This window comes from Vanessa tameamea, chromosome 8, assembly GCF_037043105.1.
Source record: "Vanessa tameamea isolate UH-Manoa-2023 chromosome 8, ilVanTame1 primary haplotype, whole genome shotgun sequence".
NCBI classification, from domain to species: Eukaryota; Metazoa; Arthropoda; class Insecta; order Lepidoptera; family Nymphalidae; genus Vanessa; species Vanessa tameamea.
The window spans coordinates 11811853-11831193 of record NC_087316.1 but is presented as its reverse complement, the minus strand read 5'-3'; the positions used below and the strand labels follow the sequence as shown (position 1 = coordinate 11831193).

The following is a 19341-nucleotide window of genomic DNA, read 5'->3' as shown; positions in this document are numbered from 1 at the left end:
AATTAAAATTTTTGAATTACGTACAAATGACACTTCTAAATATCCTAGTTCTCTGGTTCACAAAAATTATATTTTATTTTTATTTCTTTACTTTTTTTTTATTATAAACAAAATCGATAAAATTAAACTCTTACTCAATATAAATAGCTTCCGTGTTATTGTTTTCGACTTTCTTTATTCTGTAAAAAATAAATATTGGGTTCGAATGTAGTCACTCTCAATTGATGTTTTCCTTACTTTGACCAAATACTCTATCGTAATATTTAAAGAATAGCTCGAAAACTCTGATTCAATGCGAACTGATTGCACATTTTGTCTAATAGATGTTTTCAATATTCATAATTTATAAAAAAATAAATATGTTTACTAATAAAATACTCTTACCTTTTAATATCGTTCATATGTATGTTCGGCGCTTAATTTATATAAACGTTTTTTAGTTTTCCTCACGCGTTTCACTTTATTTCCCATATTTACACAATTAAAATTTATAACAAATAATATAATAAAAAACAAATGCTTAATTACTACTACACTTTTGTAACTTAATATATTTATTTACAAGAAAGAATAATATTTATTATAAGAAAACATGAAACAATGAATTTACAATTAAAATTACAAAAAAATATCTCGTAACGTAATGATGCCGCGAAAAGATCGACACGTCTATATAGCATCAGGCCTCGGCCGGCAATGTCTGTACACGGCGTTTACGCACACATGCGTACGCATTTTGTTCGAAAATAAGAATATCTGATTTTAAAAATCTATTGATTTTACTAAAAAAGTGACACAGGGATATAGTAGTATATTGCTTGTAGAATAATCTGACAAATAACCAGAATTATTGAATGTATATAAGTATAGTTATTATTTGTTAAAATATTTTTTTAGAGGTAACTTTGTGATTTTTTTCTATCGTACGAAACTAATTACATCATGTTTTCAAAATAACAAATAACTAGCATGTATCCTGAAGATTATCACATATTTCTTTCATTTGGTTTACTGTATTGGATCATATACTTTTTTGCATTATAAAACTTGCATTTAACCCACTGCTGGGCTAAGGCCTCCTCTGCCTTTGAGGAGAAGGTTTGGAGCATCTTCCACCACGCTGCTCCAATGCGGGTTAGTGGATACAAATGTGGCAGAATTTCGTTGAAATTAGCCACATGCAGGTTTCCTCACGATTTTTGCTTCACCTCCGAGAACGATATGAATTATAAACACAAATTAAGCACATGAAAATTCAGTGATGCTTGCCTTGGTTTGAACCCGCAATCATCGGTTAAGATGCATGCGTTCTAACCACTGGACCACCTCAGCACATTAACTTAATTTAACAATATCAATGTCTATTCGTGGTGACCCCTTACCATTAAGTGGGCCATTTACAAGACTAGACTTACTTGAAATTAAAAAAAAAGTCAACGAATAAATAAAAAAAGTTTAATAACATTATTTTTCACAAGCAAAGTCGCTGTTTAAAGCTGACCGTAAAAAACGCCATCTCATCGTAGTAACCACATCGCTTTCGTTTTTAATAACTTGGGCGACCAAAAATATATTTAATTTCCCGGGCTACTGGGACCAAATGAAGTGAAGCCAAGATACCGCCAAGGCTAATTTTCAATTAAAACTTCATCAAACTTTAAGCTAGGAAGTGAGCTAAGAAGCCATTGCAATCCATGGCCTGAAGCGTGTTGTTGAATGTCGTTGCAATAAACTTTGAAGCAATATCTTGACCTATATTATTGAAATAAGCCCTTACGGCATTAAATTTGTTTTTTTTTTTTTTAGATAAACAACATTGTGTCAGAATACAAACATGTGTTGAATTAAATTCTGCCAAATGTTTATATATTTATCTCATTAAAGTATCCTAGTGGAATAAAAGGAAAGCAGAATTCTTTTTAGAAAGAGGTCTCCGCCCAATTGTATGAAATTAAAAAAAATCCTTTTTTGTATCGTACATGATTACACGGCTACTGAAATAAAATATTCCAATTGATAATTATAATTTCTCAATTTACGCCTCTGACTTGAAACCCAGATAAAATCTTCGCTTAACTAAACAGCAGGTAAATCTCAGTATCGCTGTAGCGAACGTTTGTTTTGCCCATTAAACGTGAGCGTCACTGGGATAATAATTGTGTTAAACTCGTACCATTAATGGCAATTTTAACTACATAATTCACTGTGTGAATCGTTTCGTGTATAGGTTGATGGTTGAGCAATTAAAACGAGCCTTGTAGTCTTCTAATATCTATATAAGTGAGCTATTTTGGTAGGTTGTAATGTAACAGTATGTACTATGTAGTACATGATATAAATACAATTACATAACAAATAGCACTGTTTATGTTTTGATAGACAGGTTATATATTAAAAGCGTTTGTCAATATAGCGACATGTGTCTACGGTTTTCCTCTGTAGACAACTGATGCTGCGAGTGGACGACACAGCGAAATTGGATTTTTATCGGGTTTGACGATAATATACGACGGTTCCGCATCGTCGGATGCAGACTCGGATATGGTTTTCACTGTTCGAAGAACATAAAAGATAAGCTTTTTGACGTTCCAGAAAATTGTAAAGAGATGGATGTGATGTAATCCTGTCATATGTAGTAAAATAAAATGTGTGAATTAATTTTTATATTTCGTCATTTTTTATCTACGGTATCAACAATGTAAGACACTCCAGTAAAAGATTATTATGTATGTTAAACTTAATAAATGTAACAAACTGTAATTTTGCAGTACTTTTTACATTTTTTTCTGTGATTTGCTTGCAGCGCGAGGGTGCGGCGCGCAACGATGCGGAGCGTGAGAGGCGCGCGCGCGGCGATTGGGAGGCGCGGGCGCGCGCCGCCGAAGCTGATGCATCGCGGCTCGCAGGAAAGCTACATGCAGCACAGCGAGAGATTGCCAGGTAACGTGGAACTGTATTAAGATTATTTTTTAAGTAAACATAAGATGAGATTCATTCAACTACTCCTTAACAATATCAGACATGAGCATGACCAATAAACAAAGTAATGTCCCAGGAAGCTATACAAGCCACGATTAAGTTTATCGAAGTTGGTTTATTTCTGACAGTCATTTAACTATAACAGAAGTTCAAATCCCCTTATACAAAACCAATTTACTTAAAAGATACTAAAATAGGTGAAAAAAAATCAATTTCCAAACACCCAGGTCCCTAGCAAATTGGGTCGAATCTATAACGGTCTCCGAGCCGTAAATCCCAAAGTTCGAATTTCGAACAGTTACGGCCCATCGACCAATCGGAAGAACGCTTATCGCGATCCAATGACATCGTCCTGATTACCGGCACCGTAAATTTGAAAATGGAACTAAACTTCGTTAATTACCGTACTGAGAAATTGCTCCAAGATCGTCAAACGCGATTTCAAACTCGATTTAGAACAGATTTCAATTGCTTAAAAATATTAAAAATAGTGTTTAATTTTCGGTTCAATCTTTAAATCTTAGTAATATAAACGTTGTTATAATCTTTATATAAACGCAATGCACAGATACATTAATTAGACAAGACAAAATCTTTGATAGTGCATTTACGTAGCAATTAATCCAATTGTAAATCGATTTTATAGCGTCATTAAATTATACCGAGTTGAATACATTCGATTATCCAGCGCACGTACTGATATCGCACATTAAAGCGATTATCGTGCTGTAAATACAAAACAGCTTATTTTAATCAATAACGCCTAATAATTATAAATTTAACTCTTTGGTTCCAACGAATATATATAGAATTTTTGAATGGATGGTATTCAAAAATCTCAATATACTAGATAAAGTTTATTTATTACTATTGATATTTGGCAACAATTCCCTGAATTATAAATCGAAACTACGCTCCACATTTTAAAAACTATTTTAGAAGATTAACATTAAACTAATGGTTTTACTTTAAGGTCACTGCTGAATATCTATTAAAAGGTAAATGACCTGTTAAAAAGAGACAGAGACAGATAAATAATTTTCATAGTTATCAATTACGAGTATATGATTTATGTTGAAAGTGCATTTAAACCGCAGTTTTCGAACTGGGCTCATTTTTTTTCCATTTCTATTACATCTTATATTAAATTTGGCATTGGCTGGATTTTTTTTGGGAACATATATTTTTTATTTTTATAAATTAAAATTGCTTCATCTTAATACGAGTCTAATTTTCTAGACTTTTGTTTCGTCGACCTCACTGTTTTATCACAACAGTTTTCACCAGAAAAGCTTTCTAATGAAGCTATGTGCACTGATCCGTGAACCGAATTGGAGCTTAGTGTCACTCACTGCTGTGAATTCGCATCTGGTGCGGTGGCACAAGAAAAACAAATTCAATCCGTCAAAATATTTTCTCGGGCGAGATAAAACGATTATTGCGGTCTAAAAAACATAGAACACTTTTCTGTTAGAGAATTTGTAGACGGAAGTCCTGGATATTGTCTGCGTTCATATATTTTTTGTGTATCGGTGTTTTTTGATTGGATTTAAACTGTGAGAAATAATGACGGAGCTCACGAGTCAGCTCGTTATTACGACAGACGTAACTTTGCAGAAAACACGGGAAAAATAACAAAATGGAAGCTATTACTTGGTGGCCATTTTGAACCAATTATCAGACTTAAAATTCTATCGCATTAGCCTCACTATCGAAGGTGCTCGCATAATTTCAGTTTAATTGGTAAAACTGGGTGAGTTGCAATATACAGCTCCTATTCCAGGTGAAAATAAAGAAAATCTTATAAAATAATAGGATGGCGATTAGAAACGGTATAATTATTTCTGATTATTGACAATAAATATCGCAAAAGAATAATACATAGGAAAGGGTCGCAAGCGATTGGATATTACGTTATCAGTGAAAGATAAGACAAATTCCATTTATAATATTCCATATTCCATTGAAGTGGTTGATATGACTCCACCGCTCACAAAAAGGTCCAGCATTTTTAACTGAACAATTCAGTTCAGGCAGTGTATTTGCTTCCTAAAAATAGGACGAGAATTTCTCCAAAAATGTCCATGTTTTTGATACAGTTGTTCACTTTTCATCGCATGGCCTACTGTCTTTGATAATATAGGAAAACGAGATTGAAGTTGATGGCTTTGTCTTAAATTTGTGAGGAGTTAGACCGAAAGATACATTGTGTTACAGACAGTACTGTCAGTATTCTTATAATAATGTTATAGTTTAATTCGTGTGTCAATACCGTTCAGGTCGAGTTACAACATAGGACTTTTACTAGCCATAATTAACTTTGCAGAATCACCACGATATTGATGAATTGGAACGATTCGCATCTAATTTAATTGTCTTTTGATCTGATTTCAAATAAGTAATGTTCACATTACTAATACCACGTGCGTTTATGTGTACTTATCCTATTATTTAAAATAAATGGTTTGATAAATCGAAAAAGATATTACCAATATACATATTTTGCAGATGTATTTTTTTTTTTTTACTAGACGCGTAAGTTTGCTATCGGAGAAAGTAAATTCGCAGTGCAGTCACGTACAGTGTGGTAGGCCGGGGTTCTATTCCCTGACGGGCTATATTTTACTCCTCACCTCAACGTATTGGTAGTCTAGTAACGTAATCGTAAAAAATGATACTGTTTGACGCGTGATGTATATTGTTTTGCTTATTTTTCTGTTGTTGATAGATATGGGGGAAAATAATGTGATCATTTCATATAGCTTAAAAGATTAGGTAGTTATAGTTATACTTCTTTTGGTGAAAATGAAAAAAAAATTACGTGGTTTTTTTTATGAAGCTCACTGCACATGAAACTACTGGATGAAGTTGCTCGCTAAACTGCCAATTAAGTGTCATGTCGTACAAAATGTTTATTTCAATACAAATTTAAATTTATGAAGGAATTTTTATAACGCTAAAATTGTTTAATAAATAAAAAACTTATTAATAATTAAAAATATAATTATTATTATGAAAAATTCAATTTATTCTTTATCCGACACTAAATATTCGCAATCATTTTAGTGACACATGAAAAATAATTAATTAGTTTAGACGCTGAGTGTTGCGTCACGTCTCGTGTGTTTATTTATACGTGATTTTAAGGAAGTTCATTATTACATGCTTTCAGTTATTCATGGTTATTTTTTAATCAATTTTCCCCTTCAAATTATTTTGTCAATTTTACCTCTACAGTATTTTAACCGTGAACTTCAGCTTCCGATCCCGACCTAATCCAAGTTATCTATTTATAGAGCCCCCTCCATCGTAAAACTTATAAATAATAAACGGGACTTAGTAGGAATCCTTCTAAACAAAACAAGTCAATATAAATTGAACCTTATCGAAAGCAGATAACGACTTAAATAAAAAAAAAGAAAATCTCGCTGATGTGCAATATGAATTTTAAATTGAACTCTATGCCGTATTTATTAAGGGTGAAATATGATAAAGGGATTTGATAGTAAAACAGATGCGTTACTACATATGATGCAAGATAATTTAATGTATTTCACTGTACTTGAACTGCACGTAACAACGGATAATAAAAATCTCCATCCCTCCGTCATATATTGAATCGCTTACTAAAGCATATCTAATTTATATAGAGTGTACATTATTCGAGCCGGAGTTAGAAATTAGATAAGACTACCCATATTGAAGGATCAATACTTTGAACTGAGTGTTTCGTGCGGCTTTGCCCGTTCGTAATAATACGTACTTAAGTCTACATACGTTGAAAGATCGAGGGTGAGATTACGGGCTAGTTACGAACTAACTACTAAGTTTTGAGCAACTACAAAGTTTCTTAATGATGATACTTGTAGAGAATAATAAGACTGGAATTAAAAAAAAAGAAAGGTTTCGATAAGTAATATTTCGAAACAGTCTGTGCAAGCAAGTTTGAAATTAGTATATATTGAATTTCAATTTTACCTCAAAGTCATACTAAATTTATGGTTAAATACTCTATTTGGAAGGGTTTTGTGAAGGACCGTCTGGGTAGGTACCATCCTATCATCAGATATTCCACCGTCTAACATTGTGTGTTGTGTTCCTGTTTGAAGGATGAGTCAGTACTCCATGCTCAAAAGGCAACATCTTAGCTCCCAAGGTTGATGGCGCATTGGCGATGTAAGGAATTCTTAATATTACTTACAGCACTATTGTTTATGGTTGGTACCACTTACCACCAGGCGCCCATCTACCTAAAGAAAATAGATACATATTTCGTAGACAGTGGTAATAAAATATCGATACTAACAACGTTGCGGTGGACATTTGGTTAAAAATAATAAGTCATTTGATACTCCCTCCTAACACCCTTATAAGAGGGGTGAAGGAATTCAATACCTCTGGGCGTAAAGAAAACACACTTAATTTTTTTAAGTTTATGAAATCAAATAATATCATTTATAATTCATTATTGTAACAATTATTTCTAATATTGAGTACATCAATAAATTTACATAAATTCAAAGTAAAAATACTTTAAAAAAAAGCTTTTATTTAAATGCTCTCAAGAAGAAGAAAATAAAATGTTCCTTTAAAATTTTAACTATCAATTTATAACCTCATTATACACAATTTCTTTAATCATAAACCTTTATTTCTTTCATATCATATCATAATCATAACGGGCACAAACGATGAACAAAAACCTTTGATAGAAACAGCTTGACTACGATCCCTCAAATAAGATTCGAGCCAACGAAGCAAGTCACCGTGAATACCAACGGCAGCAAGTTTTATGACCAACAGAGAATGAGAGATCTTATCAAAGGCTTTCGAATAGTCAGTGTATACAACATCCACCTGACCACCATTGTCCATCACTGTAGCAAGTTGATGAGTAAACTCACAAAGATTCGTTTCAGTAGATCTACTATTGATGAATCCGTGTTGCTGGTTGATGATAAGCGGAACGAAATATAACTGATCATATATAATTTTTTCAAATAATTTAGCTATAGTATTTAGTTTAGATATAGGTCGATAACTTGTCACCGGTCTTATAAATTGGTACAACAAATGATTGTTTCCATGCTTTGGGTATGTTACCTGTACGAAGAGATAATTTAAATAAGATAAATAAATCCAAATTACTCCAAAAAATACCACGAGCTCGGAAATGTTCGAGAACAGTTCTGTTGTGATTGTATACTTGTTGATTAGTGGGATAAATTCGCGGGCCTTTTTCAATCGCAAATTCTCCAGTTGGTTCAATGTTTAGCCGATTCATAAAAATAGCAAAGTGCTCAGATTTAAGTCCACCAATTCGTAATGCATTCAGGAGATCTTTGAAAGTTGTGTTATCTTGTTGTCTCGTATTTCAGTTAATTCAATTAAGGAGAAGCAACGCCATAGATGCGTTCCACCATATTGGAATTAGAATGACGTCACATTATTTTTCGAATTACTCTCAACAAGCCCAATCATTTGATACCTATATTGTGGAAGTGCATAAAAAATAACTATTCTGCCATCTTGAATGTTCCACCAGATTGGACTTATAATTAAGCTTATCGTGTATTGTCATCCAAACTTAACGTGTATACAAAATTTCAGCCAAATCGGTTAAAGATATCAAAATTGAGTAGCAAGATTCCACCCGCACATACATATATACATACATAGCAAGTTAAATAAAAGCTTTTAATAATCACGAAATTTGATTGCGGTGATCTGATAGTGTTTTATAGTTGGTTATACCTGAAGTTATGCAATATCAATATTGTATATTTTTGGTAGTGTATATCTTTTAGAGATATATAATACTAACGACCCGACCCTGTTCCGCTTGGGTGTAATATATAACAAAGAAAATGAGAAGTGCGTTAAGCCAGAAAATATTTAAATAACTATATTGATTTTATAACGTTTATTTATATGAATGTGTCATATATAAGAAATATGTAAAATAGTTTTATTATGAAACTTACTTTATAAAGGCAATGAGATTCAAATTTGGATAATCATAACTGCCGATGGCTTCGCAAATAACCGATAGTTTTTTACAAATTTTGAAAAGATGAAAGTCATTATTAAGATTTTTCTTTGGAAGATAAACAGACAGGTCTTTTTAAGGCCTATGAGTCTTAAGTACATTGTTTAACTAGCGGGGCCATGTAAGCGTACGAAAGCAGATTTTTTGATGGAACACCGTCGTAGTTTATCTTTTTTGTACAAAATATTTACAATTTATATAGTATACAAATCTTCGTTTATTACCCTTTCTATTAGTGAACATAGTGTCTAAATACATTTAGAGGTTTCGAAGGAGAAAGCGGAGATACAGAAATAGAAAACGACTTTATTTTATAGTATTATATAAAATGTATACTAATATTATAAATAAATGCTAAAGTAACTTTGCCTGTTACCTCTTTATGCTTTCGAGTCTCGAGAAAAGATAGGCTATTTTCTTAATTCACCCTCGAGGGGGTACAATGGAAGGTGACGGTTTGCGTGCTAAAGTTAAAGTTTTATCAATTTCGCACGGGTAAAGCCGCAAGATCGACTAGTATATAGATAGATTTATCATTACGTCATCTGGTCGATGTACGTTTCCGTATATTTCTACCTTAGATTTACTATACGACTGTCTTCCCAATCTTTTACATTTTCGTCTTGAAGTGGAACCAATTAAACATTGCCTTGTAAAATTGAGATGTCAAGGAATCCGATACGAGAGCACAATAATGTCACCCCTCCAGTAATTGTCTGTTTTGTTTGTAAGCCGAAACTAAGGACTTTGCCCCTTGTTTTTATTTTACGATCTAAAATTATTTCGGTAACTCTAGATCGGATCTTCTGTACTTGAAGTGAAACGAAAAGTATTGATATTAAAATATATCTAAGATTTTTTTTATATCTTTTTAGTTTTCATAATTTGTTTTTCTAACTAGTACTACAATAACTCAAGTTTTGTGTTTTAGTATTCGTCATATTAATTATGATGAAAAAAGTTATTTAAACTTTGACCTCAATTGACCCTTCACGTAGAAAAAATATCCACTCATAATAAAGCAATGCTCATCATTGCGATACAAACAAGTAGAGCATCATTACGATAAATTCAAGTACATCACTAGACATGATGGTTAACATGTGTGTTGGTTGCTTTATTTTACTGATAAGCATAACATTATATCATAAAGATTGTGGTACACGTGGTCGACACAATGAAACATCGAGCTTTTATATTTTTATTGCTATCGTTACGATGTAAAATCGGATAAATATATTGTTTTTAATTATATTTTGAGCTCAAAATTGCTTCATTCCAAATTTAATCAAATTCGGTCAGTGGTCTGGCCGTAAAAGCGTAACAGACAGACATACAAGGCTACTTTCGCATTTGTAATATTTTTCTTCTTCTTCGTTTGCTTCATTACTGAAGGTCGTGCTTGTCCTGAAATGCTTTTACCGATGTGTCGACTAGCTTCCTCCACACATAGATAGCCATAGATCTATTATCCTACACTTAAATATCCGTAAGCTGTTTCGGCATTCATTTTGTAATCCTGTATTATTGTTGAAAAATTCAAATAAAGAAATGTGCATCTTGATAGTCTATGGTCATCTTCGCCGAAAGACACTGGCACTGCAGAAAGAATAAACCTTTAAAAAACAATAGAAATACACCACCAACTATAAGAACTCAATGTTATTTACGCCACAAGCTCACTCACCGTTCAAATCGAAACAGAACATTTGATCGATGTTTGACGGTATAGTATATGACGAGGGGGGTTATCCACCCATCAGAATCGCACAAAGCCTTTGCACTGGGAAAGTTGAATTAAAATGACATTCGAGTATATTCAATATCATTATCGGCTTGATGAGATTTCAATAAACAATACAATTTCCATACATACGCAAAAAGCACATTTTATAGCTGTATCTACCATAGGATTCAAATGTATCCTTAACAAGTAGCTCACCAAACATTACGGACTAGATTAAAATCTCGTAACAGTCGGCTGACATAACAGTCGATAGATTTATTTTAAACATATGTTATTTTATGAATACAAAGCAATAATAAATTAAACTAAATTATAATACTCTTAAGATGTGCAACTCTTTGTACGCATGCGTGGAAGACACATAAACTGTCGTAGCTGTACGTGGGGTGTCTATTTATAAAATCATTTGTCTGTACGTTTCAGAGATCGTTAAGCATACTGCTACTCATTATTCTTTGTAATTAAAAACACCCTGAGTCTATTTGTAAAGAACCATAATAGAACAATTTGTAATAGCATAAGTAATTTTAAGAAGTGATATTAATAGTTTCATTTTAATTTTATAGCATTATGTTCAAAATAAAAGAGTTTTTATATCTATTTTGAAAAGCGAATGACAATCTATGAAAAATGTTTTGTAGTTTTATTTAATATGTATTTCAAAGTTATTGATTTCATATTTTGAATTGACAGTTCATGGTGTTCTAAATGGTATGCAATAAAAGTTTTTAACTTTATAAATAAGATTTATTTTTTATTATTTACAAGCGAATAACAATGTATAATTGTGAACATTAAAAGTGTGACGTAGGCGTGAATTTACAAATCTGCTTATAGTGTATTTAAAACAAAACGAATTCAAACAAATTTAAAAATGGAATACTAAATGTATTCCATTTTTAAATTTATCTCTTTGTTAAACCACACCAAGCTAGTGCAAAGGATAAGCTGCAATAGGCTTAGGCCACAAGTGACATACCATATTAGGATTATATGTCATATGTTATAAGTATACAATTAATTTATTTGAAACAGATCACTAATAATAGTATTTACGTCAAGATAATTTTCAATTAGATTTAAAAATCCTTATTCAAATTATAACGGTTTTCGGACATCAAAAATATTCAAAAATAAGATCAAAATAAATTAAAAAAATAAAAACACAAATATGTTTTGCGTAAACAAAAACAATGTTTATTGGGTTACACTTTTAATTTTCCAATTATACATCCACAGATAGAATATAAACATAACAACAAAGACAAAACAGTCTTTCTGAGCTAGCAACACTTGTCAATGGAAATTAAACGGACGCGCCCCCTCATCTTTGTCACAACTTTCCACCGCTTCACATTTGCCGCTGTTCTACTATTTTCTACTATAATCTCGACCGTATACGTATAAAATAAAGACTACATATTTGACAAGTTCAGTTCGTCAGTAGTAACCTTAAACATGACGAGACAGGTCCTTGTCGTTCTTTCATTTGACTGTTTGCTCTAATATGGATCGCAATTAGCTTCGTGAAAGGAACGCTTGAATCTTTTATATTTTATCTGTGTACACGCAATTTAATTATCTGTCCGTGATAATTAAGATCGCTGGTCAAATAGAGAGAACCCTTCTTGTAAAAATAGCATAAGAACTTGAAAGCCGCATGGTAATTACTCAGATATATTTTAATGACAAAAATTAAATATAATTATGGTAAATAAAAGTGTAAAAGAGGTTTTGAGATTTATTTTCGAGTTGCGCTTCGAGGGTTGTTCTTTTACGATAACTAGTTAGTTATCGTAAAAAAACTAGTTACTGTGACTAGTTAGTCATCGTAAGTCTTTTACTCGATTAGTTTTTAAGAAACCGGGTTACTCGCCTAAATATAATTACTACAATTTGCTTAAGGTATTAATCTAGCGAGTACAAGTAAACAATAGGTACATTATATTTGGAACGATTTCCACAAATACTAATAAAATACATTTAATTTAATGTCTGTGGAAAAGCTTCAATATTTAGATTTTATACAGATAACGTTTAAGATACTATGTTAACACAGTTACGGTAATCTTTTATAAAAACTTTGAATCGTCATATAACACAATTAAATGATATCCACACAGTATATTTATACGTAAAAGACGTTCATGTTCATTGAATCGCGACCAGACTAGTTCATAGAGGCAGGATAACAAATACCCTCAATTTAACAAACTGCAGGGGAGACACGCATTTGCATGTAACGTAATTTTACATTTAAAACAAATTTATCCCTAAACGGCATAAATCACGCCCGTCTGAGTAACCCTTAGTGGAATTAACTTTCTAGAAATGTAAAAATACGAATATATGCATTTACTTCGAATGTATATTATTCAGCTTATACATATTACGTTACACACGCACAACAGATTTAGTATATGTATATGTTACAGTCAGAACTAATACTATTTTCAAGGTTAAACGTTGAAGGAATATGCAGATTAATATAGAAATATGGAGCGAAGTAGAGTTTTCACCATCACATAATATATTGACAATAAGATATTTGAATGAATTTTAAGATTAGATGAGTCGACAAAAACCCCATTCATTTGCCGCGTGTGATGTATCTCAGAATAATCTAATTTTTCATTATTTTTAGGCATTTATATTACATGCGTACAAACACACACACATATAAACATACCACTTAGTCGTGCAATAATCCATAGTATTTAAATAATTAAAAAAAAATTGGCTTACATGTCTTAGTGCCTACGACACGAAACAAAAAAAAAACTTGCGTATATTACCAAACGTTACTCCATCCAGTACTCAATACTTTATAACCATATCAGGAACTCACTGATTTGTATTCACGCCGTATTCGCGACCTACCCTGTTTCATACGTGTGCTATCGATTCGAGGGTTTGACCTTTAGTGAGAGTTTGTCGAGAAGGATACATACAAGTCTCTAAGTGACTTTCAATGTACTTACAACTTTCGTAGTCAAGATTATTCTATTATGGTTATTATTTATTTCTCATGCGTGAATAAAATATCTCTAAATAAAAAAAAAAGGATTTGTTTTATTCTTTAAACGTCACGTTCTACCCCCGTAGTTCGTAGTGTAATTTTGAACGGCATATAGCAAATAAGGCTCATAGTTTTGGAGAGAGAGATGAAAGCGTTCAAACGAAAAAAAAACACGGCATATAGCTGTTTTCGAGAATTGGGCTTTCGAATGCAAAATTATTTCTTCAAATAAGGCTCATAGTTTTGGAGATTAAAGCGTACAAACGAAAAAAAAAAACCAACAGTCGACCGCTTTATTGTATTAGTATGGATTACATATATTGATACAAATAACCATTTATATGGTAAAACGGAATGAAAGTTATGAATTACATCGGCAAGAAGTATTAAAATCCATTTATATATGTACATTCATTTATATAAGGTCGGCTTGTAACATCACTATCTCTGTATACTATATCTTATGTAAATATAATCGAGTGTTAATAAAGATATACGTCTTACGAACTTGTATACTTGTAATCTCAGTATTACGTATGGAATGACAAACATAACTTAGTGTAATCTGGTGTTCAGAAGAAGAAGCAGAAGTTCGTAATATAGAAAAGAAACGATTATTATTATTTAAGTAATCTTCACAACAAAGCATTTTTGAAGAGATAACCGTTAAGTTATATCTAAGATTTGCATCAATTTTTGGATTTATTATTTGAGTATGTAAATACGAAAGTAATTCTGTCTGTCTGTTTGTTGCTCTTTCGCGACCAATCACTGAAAAAAATTAATGAATTTTCGTATGAAGAGAACTTGAACTCAACAAGCTAACAGCGTTAATTGATTTTTGAATATAATGAAATAATTAAATTTTATAAAACTACAACCAAATATTCGGTCAACGAATATATCGTTAAGAAAACACGCGAAACCGAGTGAACGCGCTTAAGAGAATGCAATCAAGCTTTACCGTAGCGATTTTAATCTTCGTTAATTTTGACCGTATTCTTGACAGCTAGACAATATATTTACAAAACTTAAATTTAATACATGTTATTTTAATAACATCAATATTACAATCGAAATAAAATGTTGCAAATTCAACATCAAAGATACAATTGTAATTTAACTTTTTATTACTAAATGCAAACTTAAGCTAAGGCATAATTATGTAATATACTTCTATGAAACAAAGACTGTAGTTTAAATATTGTTTGCAGTCGAGTATTGATTATACAAAAATAGCTGACATTTCACATTAGTTACGAAAAGCTTGGCTTCGACATAATATACCTAAAATGTCATTGTACGAAATATAAAGCCAATGAAACAAAAGCACAGAATAAAAAAATCTAAGATAATATTTCTGAAAAAGATTTTAACCAACCATTAGGCAGTGATATTAAAGATAATTTGACCCTTAAAGAGTTGATGTTTTAGCAAATTATTAAATGCATATTGTATATTAACAACTATATAAACATATACATAAGTTATTTTAGAAAGATATATCAAAAACAGTTGCAGAAACTCAGATAAGTGATTATGAACTCAGATAATCTGTCCAAAGTAAAAAGGTATCTGATGACGTTTTAAATACGTAATGACACAGATTCTGGATTACGACGACTTTAAATAAACCAACAATGCCAGTTTATAATGATTGTATTTCTGCAATAAAAATCACAATACGACTATAGTCTAACAAGAAAAAATCTTTTTTCAAATTTAGATTCATTTATTATTTAAGAACCAAAAAGTATCCATTACATTAATATAATTCTGTAATTGAATATAACGCAAAAGCTGAGAGTTATACAACCGTTTACTATTAGTATTAGTATAGTTTATAACTTTATACCAAAAAAATCTTATAGGATAATCAAGAAGGCTATTAGTCAGCTGTAAAGATACAATTATGTCATTAAAATAAATAAAAAAAAAACAAAAAATGTTAAACAAAGTCTGCTTGCTATTCGATCATAAAAATCCTATTGCCTAACCTTACTTAGTTGTGAGACAAGATGCAAGACAGTTTTAAAATGGTCATTAAAATACGCGGTAAATGTTGGGATTTATGGACACGTACGTGGAGATAATACACAAATAGCTCAGGGCATTATATAGATGAGTTTTATATGCCCTCGCTATTGTTGAAGCTGTAAACTTGAGTTTTATCTTAACAGGCATTCCTTTTGATATTAGCTCTTAGATCATCAGACCGCAAAAGTTTTACATGAAAAATATATGACAATAGTAACTTATTGTTTTGTTTTAAATATAAGAGTTTATAAAGACACGCAATATTTTCATTTTTAATTACCAACAACACGAACAATATATGTTCCAAATTTAAAATGATTTTGTTCCGATTATATCGGCTCAACAGACAAATATCGCTTTATACAAATAAAATCTAAATTCATTTATGTATCAAATGAAATTAATTCGTTTATAAGCCAAGTGATCTTTTTCACTATTTAAAACTCTACTAATATTATTTACTAATAACGTAACTATTATAATAATTTGTATAAATTATAATATTCATCCTACTTTACGTATAGTAGACGATATATTCACGTTTAAAAGTATACAATTTGTGTTACTACGAAGAAATGAGGACGAGCAAATTTCAGAAAGTCTCCGACTTAGAATTTTCGTACTTTTCTCTCATAAGAAAGAAAAATATTTCGCTGAGTGACAGACGCCACGAGAGCACTGCAATCTGAGCCGAGATGAAACTTCCCGTGCCTTATGAGAGCCTAGTACTTGTGATTTGTGACTGCATGCGTTTTCAATTTTCCCTAGTTTACTTGATAATAAAAGTACTTGAGTAATTTGAAAATAGACTACTGATATAATTCATACTTGAAAGAACGTAAGTATATGTAGTAGTCGTTTATATACTTTTTTGCTATGATTATATGCATGCATTTTTACATGATGCATTAAAACAAATTTTCCCTCTTTTCTCGTGTAAGATTCCGAATATTTTTTTAAAATTTCCTATTCATAAAATTAAATATTATGTAAAGGAACAATAATATTTATCTATGACACAATAATATACATAGATTATATATTATGTATACATTTAAATTAATGTAACATATTAGACGGATATATTATCGTTTTGATACCTTAGCGCTATATTTTAAATAACTTTTGTATGATCCCTTATATAATAAAAATCTAAGGGTGGATAAAGTTATCGTTATGAAGAATGGCAAAGAATGCAAGGCATGAAGGCAGGAATAATATTAGTAGGTAGTAAGCGTCCCTTACGCGACTATTGGAAGGTTTTATACAACAGTGAACGGTGATAAGGTCGATTTTTTTATGAATTAATAGTAACGTACTTGTGTTACCTTTTTGAATTAATACTTTAACATATTTTATACGTATAAACTAAATAAAAAAAAAAAAACTTTACACTTATCAAATACATAGTAAATTTTATACCATAAAAGTGTTCAGTGTATTTAATTTTAAGATAGATTTTTTTCTTTATATTAATGTAATAAACAAAAACATTGGCGTATTTTGAATAAGCGTGTTCACATCTTAAAGATGCACCCTAAGAAATCAGGATGCGTACCTTAGTTTCTCATAAGATATATTATTTTAATAATCGCCAATAATACTGTTATAAAGGACGGATTCTTTTGAGTGTCCCTCTGAGGACTGTCTGTCTTGAGAAATTGTCCCTAGCTATTTCATTTGTAAGGGCTTCTTGATGTATGCCGTATTCAAACGGGCCCTCTCCGCTTGAAGTATTTCTTTTATTTGTCCGTTTGATCTGTTGTTCAATATAAACAGGATTAGGTTTACAAAATGTATTAGAAGATACATTACACAGAAAGAAAACTCAAGAAGTGAATATTTTTATCTTTGCGTTTGTAATGATAGGCACAAGGGACATAACATCTTAGTTCCCAAGGTTGGTGGCGCATAAGTGATGTAGGGAATGATTACTATTTCTTACAGCGCCTTTATCTATGGGCGGTGGTGACCACTTACCATCAGGTGCCAGTGTCAAATCAAAATATCTTTAGGCTCATTTATTATTTAAGTTTTGAATGAATTTCTTACAGCGCCTTTATCTATGGGCGGTTGTGACTACTTACCATCAGGTGGCCCATATGCTCGTCCGCCAACCAATGCCATTAAAAACAAAAAAATACATATATGTATATAATCAAAGCTTTAAAATTACAATAGCTAACTGGTTATGTGAAATCCAAATGAATAAATAAAATAGAAATATTGACGCTTTTCGAGAATTGGATAAGAGATACGAATATGACTTCGTAGCTGTTTCAGCCAAACAAACAAAATTCATACAGAGTGGCAGATGTTACCAAAATTACTTCGTGTCAAGTTAGAAATCGTAATTAACTCGCTCGCGTTAATCACACATCGCGAGCGTCTACAAAATGGCGGATGTCACAAGATGGCGGATGTCAGGCAAAGACTCTATTAGTGCAGCGTGGTGCAGCGGTTTCTTAATAAATGACGTCAAAAGTAATTAGTCTTTGCCATTTTATCGCTATTAAACGGTATTTTATTATAACCCTTGTCTAATCTTTTTGCAACTACTTCCTTTGTGTCTAAAGTTGGCAAGATTGCACATAGATCACGATTTTCTATATCTATGCTCACTAAATTAGTTTAGTTTTCGTTATTATTTTTTTCTTTTTTATTTGGTAATTCTCGACCATTAAATTGTATAAGAATTGTTTTCATTCGTTGTTGTAGTTACTGTATATCATATATTTAAGTTATTTTATGTTAAATATGTTTTTTACGTAAAATAATTAATTAAGGTGCAATTATTATATTAAAATTTAATTAATAAAAAATACATACTAATACAAGCTGAACGGTTCTCGTCTAATGTAGTCGCAGGTTCAATGGTACCAAAACCCCAAGAGGCTAACTAATCTTGTACAAGTTTGTCGTGTTGAAAGAGCTACAAATATTATTATATTACTAACTAGTAATTCATTTCAATATATTGTTAGTGTTTTATAAAAATGTACAGTAGTTAAATTACTGCTTATTGCCATTAATTTAACTATCAAATAGAACAGCTTGTTTAATATAATCAACCGTCTGGCTAATTAAAGATAAGCGAGCCTAATTACACTTCAAAGCCAGTCTCTTCAGACAGTATATTAACTCATCTATCAGTTGTACGACTTTGTCTTGCGCCTTATTCATTATAGTGTATATAAAAGGTTAACACCGGACGCCCGATTCGATCAAATGAATAAAATTAAAAATATCAATACTCATACTAAGAAGGTTATATATTTTAAATAATATTTATACCTTTTTAAGCAAATAACAGAAGATATAAATTGATAGTGTCTGTCTGATGCATAAAGCGTATGAAATTTATTATGTATGTAAATAAAAATACTTCAAATCTTTTTTAAAAAAAATTACCTATGAGAATTTTACGTGAAATATATTATTATTAATTTTCAAAAATCGAATATAGATACTGTCCTCCTCTTATAGAAAGTATACAATATATCAGACGTT

The 19341-nt window shown here is 31.3% G+C and overlaps 1 protein-coding gene across 7 annotated transcripts in view; it reads left to right on the top strand.

Moving 5' to 3' along the window:
• The window catches only part of LOC113404794 (uncharacterized), a 403674-nt gene that overhangs the window by 249299 nt on the left and 135034 nt on the right, over positions 1-19341 (top strand). For all 7 annotated transcript variants that reach the window (XM_064215520.1, XM_026645830.2, XM_026645828.2 and 4 more), the window contains one exon: positions 2804-2940. In XM_064215520.1, the coding sequence (XP_064071590.1) occupies positions 2804-2940 (137 nt within the window). The remainder of the gene's footprint in view (positions 1-2803; positions 2941-19341) is intronic.